Source organism: Sinocyclocheilus rhinocerous, unplaced genomic scaffold (genome assembly GCF_001515625.1).
Source record: "Sinocyclocheilus rhinocerous isolate Xijiao unplaced genomic scaffold, SAMN03320098_v1.1 scaffold1456, whole genome shotgun sequence".
NCBI lineage: Eukaryota > Metazoa > Chordata > Actinopteri > Cypriniformes > Cyprinidae > Sinocyclocheilus > Sinocyclocheilus rhinocerous.
Genome location: NW_015630970.1, coordinates 621254 through 625396, shown reverse-complemented (window position 1 = coordinate 625396; position 4143 = coordinate 621254). Strand labels below are relative to the sequence as shown.

Here is a 4143-nt window from a genome sequence, read left to right as displayed (position 1 = left end):
ACTAGTTAATATATTATTAATCACTTATAAATCATTGCCTTACCTGTCGCACGAGAATAAGGGAAATCAAGTAAAAAATGACCAGCCAAATGCCGGACATGATCTTGGGCTCCTTAAGAACTCCTGGCCTAAAACACACACAGTGAGATATCACAATAAATATTAATTACACTCAATTTATTGACTTTAACAACAATCACGTGGTTTCTAGACACATGTTTGAGTTAAAACGCAAAGAAACATAGAAACTGCATCTGAACCACAAAAGTCACAAAATTTAATATTGACTCAATATACCTTCTTAATTCATGGTCCTGCTCTTATTATGGACGATTAATCAGTGACATTATAATAAAGAAAAAATGTTTTTCTTCATAATCTTTCATTAAAAGTCTGAGATCACTAATTCTTCTTATTTTTCAACCACCTGTAATAAAAAGAAGCTTTATTCCTTCCATGAATTAAGTCCCACCTACATTCAATTCTCATTAACTATATGAAATAAGTCACATTATTGAAGTAAAATGGGCAGCATGTGCCACTTCATGATGGCTTTAAAATTGAATGTAATATGAATTTAATATATATTCAGAGAGAAGTTTCAACACATTCTAAACTAAACTTACAATTAACTGTGCTTATTCTAAATATTCATGCAAATGAAACGGCATTTGTGCTCAATTAATGCAACTGATTGTGATTCATTATATAAATTAGGTCGGCACAATGAATTAAAATTAAAATATAAATCGTTATTATCATTTTTAATAAATTTAATAAAATAATTATTTATTATTTTTAAATTAATTAATTTTTACAGTACAATTGTAGTATTAAAATAGTAATTATGTAGTCTTCATTTTTATAGTAAAAATTATAATAACTGTTAATATTATTGTTGTTCTAATTAATAATCCAATAATAATAATAATAATAACAATAACAATTTTTATTGTATACATAATAATAATAATTATTATTATAAACAATTAAAATTATATATTAGAATTATGTAAAATAATGATAATTATGTTATGAGTTTGTTAATAATCCAATAATAATGATTGTTATTATTATAGTTGTTGTAAGTTAAAATTAATAATAATAATAATGTTATTTTGTATCGTTATTGTGTTATAAAAAATAACAATAATAAACATTTTCAAATTGATTACTTTGCTAAATATCACTTGAGACACTATTACAGCTTAAGTAGGTTTCAAAGCAAAGATATTTTTTACACTCTTTTCAGTCACTAGATCTCATATATCGCATTTATATAAAATGCAATATATATGTACTGTATAACAAAATGCTGGCAGTAGTCCTGCAGAATCAGGTGTGTGTGTTTGGCTCTTACGTGCTGTTGTCGCTGTAGAGCTGTTTGATGTAGCAGTCGGAGCGCGGCGCGTAAACGTGCAGGAAAAGCGCGAGATAAACCACCACAGCGAGGGTCAGGAGGAAGACTTTAACAGACACGCTTACACGCACAAACACAATCACGCCCAACATCGCCAGCAGACAGCAGTACAGATAATACTGCACACACACACACACACACACACACACACACAAACACACACAATAACATCATATTAACATATGATCAATATGACACCAATACTAATGTAAATTATCACCTCTATTGATCATTTATAATATAAGCTAAAAGCTCACCGGGACAGTGTAGAGATTGAGAGTGTTCAGTACTGTTGCATTGTGGGAAACACTTAAACAGTTATCACCTGGGATAAAAACCTACAAAACAAACAGATGAAGTTTCAGACTTTCTACAAACAAACATATAGACATCTTGTACAGACAGACATTTAGAAATGTACTTTCCTTTAAAACAATAAATTTGATCTTTATGGGACGGAGGATCGATAGAACAACAAGAAATGTAGTTCTTCAGTAAAGGCTAAAACAAATTAAATGCATTTTGATAAAATGTGTATATGACAACAAGTATGTTCAAGCTAATAAAAAGCAGTAGGTAATAGTAACACTTTTGTGCTGTAGTTTTTGTTTGATTAAAACAGGATTAAAATCACAGTGTTAGTTAGTGAAACATTAACTATTCACCGAATGTACTCAGGAAATACTGAACAAACATCAATCAACTTTTAAGGCAAGAGACCCCAGGTGAATATTGTCAAATTTGAATAATATTTTACTCAAAAATAATGACAATACTTTCCCAGTTGATTGATTGCATTAAGAATTGCAAATGTTTTTTTTTGTAATTACAAGTTTTTTTTTTAAATGTTATGTTCAAATGTGCAAAAGAACTGGATAAAGTCAGGTTCAAAATTCTTGTTTTATTTTGTTGACATATTAGAGTTAAGGGTTTTTCCCGTGAGGATTTAGGATTTCTCTTTCTACCACTCCATAAACCAGAAAATATTGTCAATAGCCAAAAAACATACATTTTCGCCATGTTTTAGAAATAAAATGTTGTATAAGTTCAGGTGAAAGACATATCAACAAACCCCTCAGTAAAAACCTTCAGAATATAGAGAGGAATAAAACTCTAAATTTTGGTGTCTGTAAGTGCAGCTGAAGAAGAAATATAACTCACTTTAGGAAAACCGCCTTTAGAGATATGTATTATAATTGAAATCTACAGATGCAAATAGATGAAGTGCAATAAAAAACAGGTGCATGATATATCAACAAACCCCTCAGTAAAAACCTTCAGAATATAGAGAGGAATAAAACTGTAAGTTTTGGTGTCTGTAAGTGCTGCTGAAGTGGAGAAACAAACTCATTTAGAGAAAACTGCCAATAAAACATATATTGTATTTAAAATCTACAGACGCAAATAGATGAAGTGCAATAAAAAACAGGTGCATGATATATCAACAAACCCCTCAGTAAAAACCTTCAGAATATAGAGAGGAATAAAACTGTAAGTTTTGGTGTCTGTAAGTGCTGCTGAAGTGGAGAAACAAACTCATTTAGAGAAAACTGCCAATAAAACATATATTGTATTTAAAATCTACAGACGCAAATAGATGAAGTGCAATAAAAAACAGGTGCATGATATATCAACAAACCCCTCAGTAAAAACCTTCAGAATATAGAGAGGAATAAAACTGTAAGTTTTGGTGTCTGTAAGTGCTGCTGAAGTGGAGAAACAAACTCATTTAGAGAAAACTGCCAATAAAAACATATATTGTATTTAAAATCTACAGACGCAAATAGATAAAATGTAATAATAAAACTCATGTGAATGATATATTAACAAACCCTTCAGTAAAAACCTTCAAAATATAGAGAGGAATGAAACTGTAAATTTTGGTGTCTTTAAGTGCTGCTGAAGTGGAGAAACAACCTCATTTTGAGGAAACCTTCTTATATGTATAGAGATATGTATCACAATAGTTAAAGAGCATTGTAATGAACACTTAAATGTGTATTTTGGCTGTATTCTGTCCACTGGTTTGAAAGAACACGCAGCATTACAGACATCTTTCTGTGGTGTAAAATCTGCTTTTGCGGTGTAAAGACGTTTTTGGCTGCTTTGACTCTTAAACAGTCCTGTCGGTCATGAGCTGATGTTTGTGCAGGTGTGTCTGAGTATGTAGCTGTTGACTCACTATGTTCAGCACTGCCATGAGCAGCATGATGAGCAGACAGAGAAACGCCAGCAGCAAGCGCAGCGCCGCCCTAGTGGCCACACCGTCAAACAGCATCGAGACCCAGCGGATGCTGCGGGGGAACTTAGAGTGCCAGCGCTGACACACAAACACATATCACAACATTAACACAAGATACAAAATAGAATCATTATAAAACATCCTCTACTTCTTCTTTATTAACAGATAACAGATTATATGTAATACTAAGCACTGACCATTTAAAAAGCCACAATGGTCAACCACTAATTATAAGAATTTTCTTATAATGCACACACAAACACAACACATTTACCTTTATTTGACCCTCTAACTCTAGCACTTTCTATTCTATTTTAATTCTACTTTATCTATATTTATCTTCTTTTTTAATTTTTTTATTTAAAAAAAACAACAAAAAACAAACAAACACTAGCTTTCTATTTTTTCTATTCTATCTATTTGTTTTTCTTTGTGCGTGTGTGTGTATAATATATATGTATGTATATATATATATATATAT

General features: G+C 31.0%; 1 protein-coding gene across 1 annotated transcript in view; it reads right to left on the bottom strand.

Annotated features, from left to right (window-relative positions):
* The window catches only part of LOC107740771 (adenylate cyclase type 4-like), a 20260-nt gene that overhangs the window by 4598 nt on the left and 11519 nt on the right, over positions 1-4143 (bottom strand). Inside the window, exons 16-19 of the mRNA XM_016553276.1 lie at positions 3603-3740; positions 1678-1758; positions 1361-1539; positions 44-128 (exon numbers count right to left, since the gene is read on the bottom strand). Of these exons, the coding sequence (XP_016408762.1) occupies positions 44-128; positions 1361-1539; positions 1678-1758; positions 3603-3740 (483 nt within the window). The remainder of the gene's footprint in view (positions 1-43; positions 129-1360; positions 1540-1677; positions 1759-3602; positions 3741-4143) is intronic.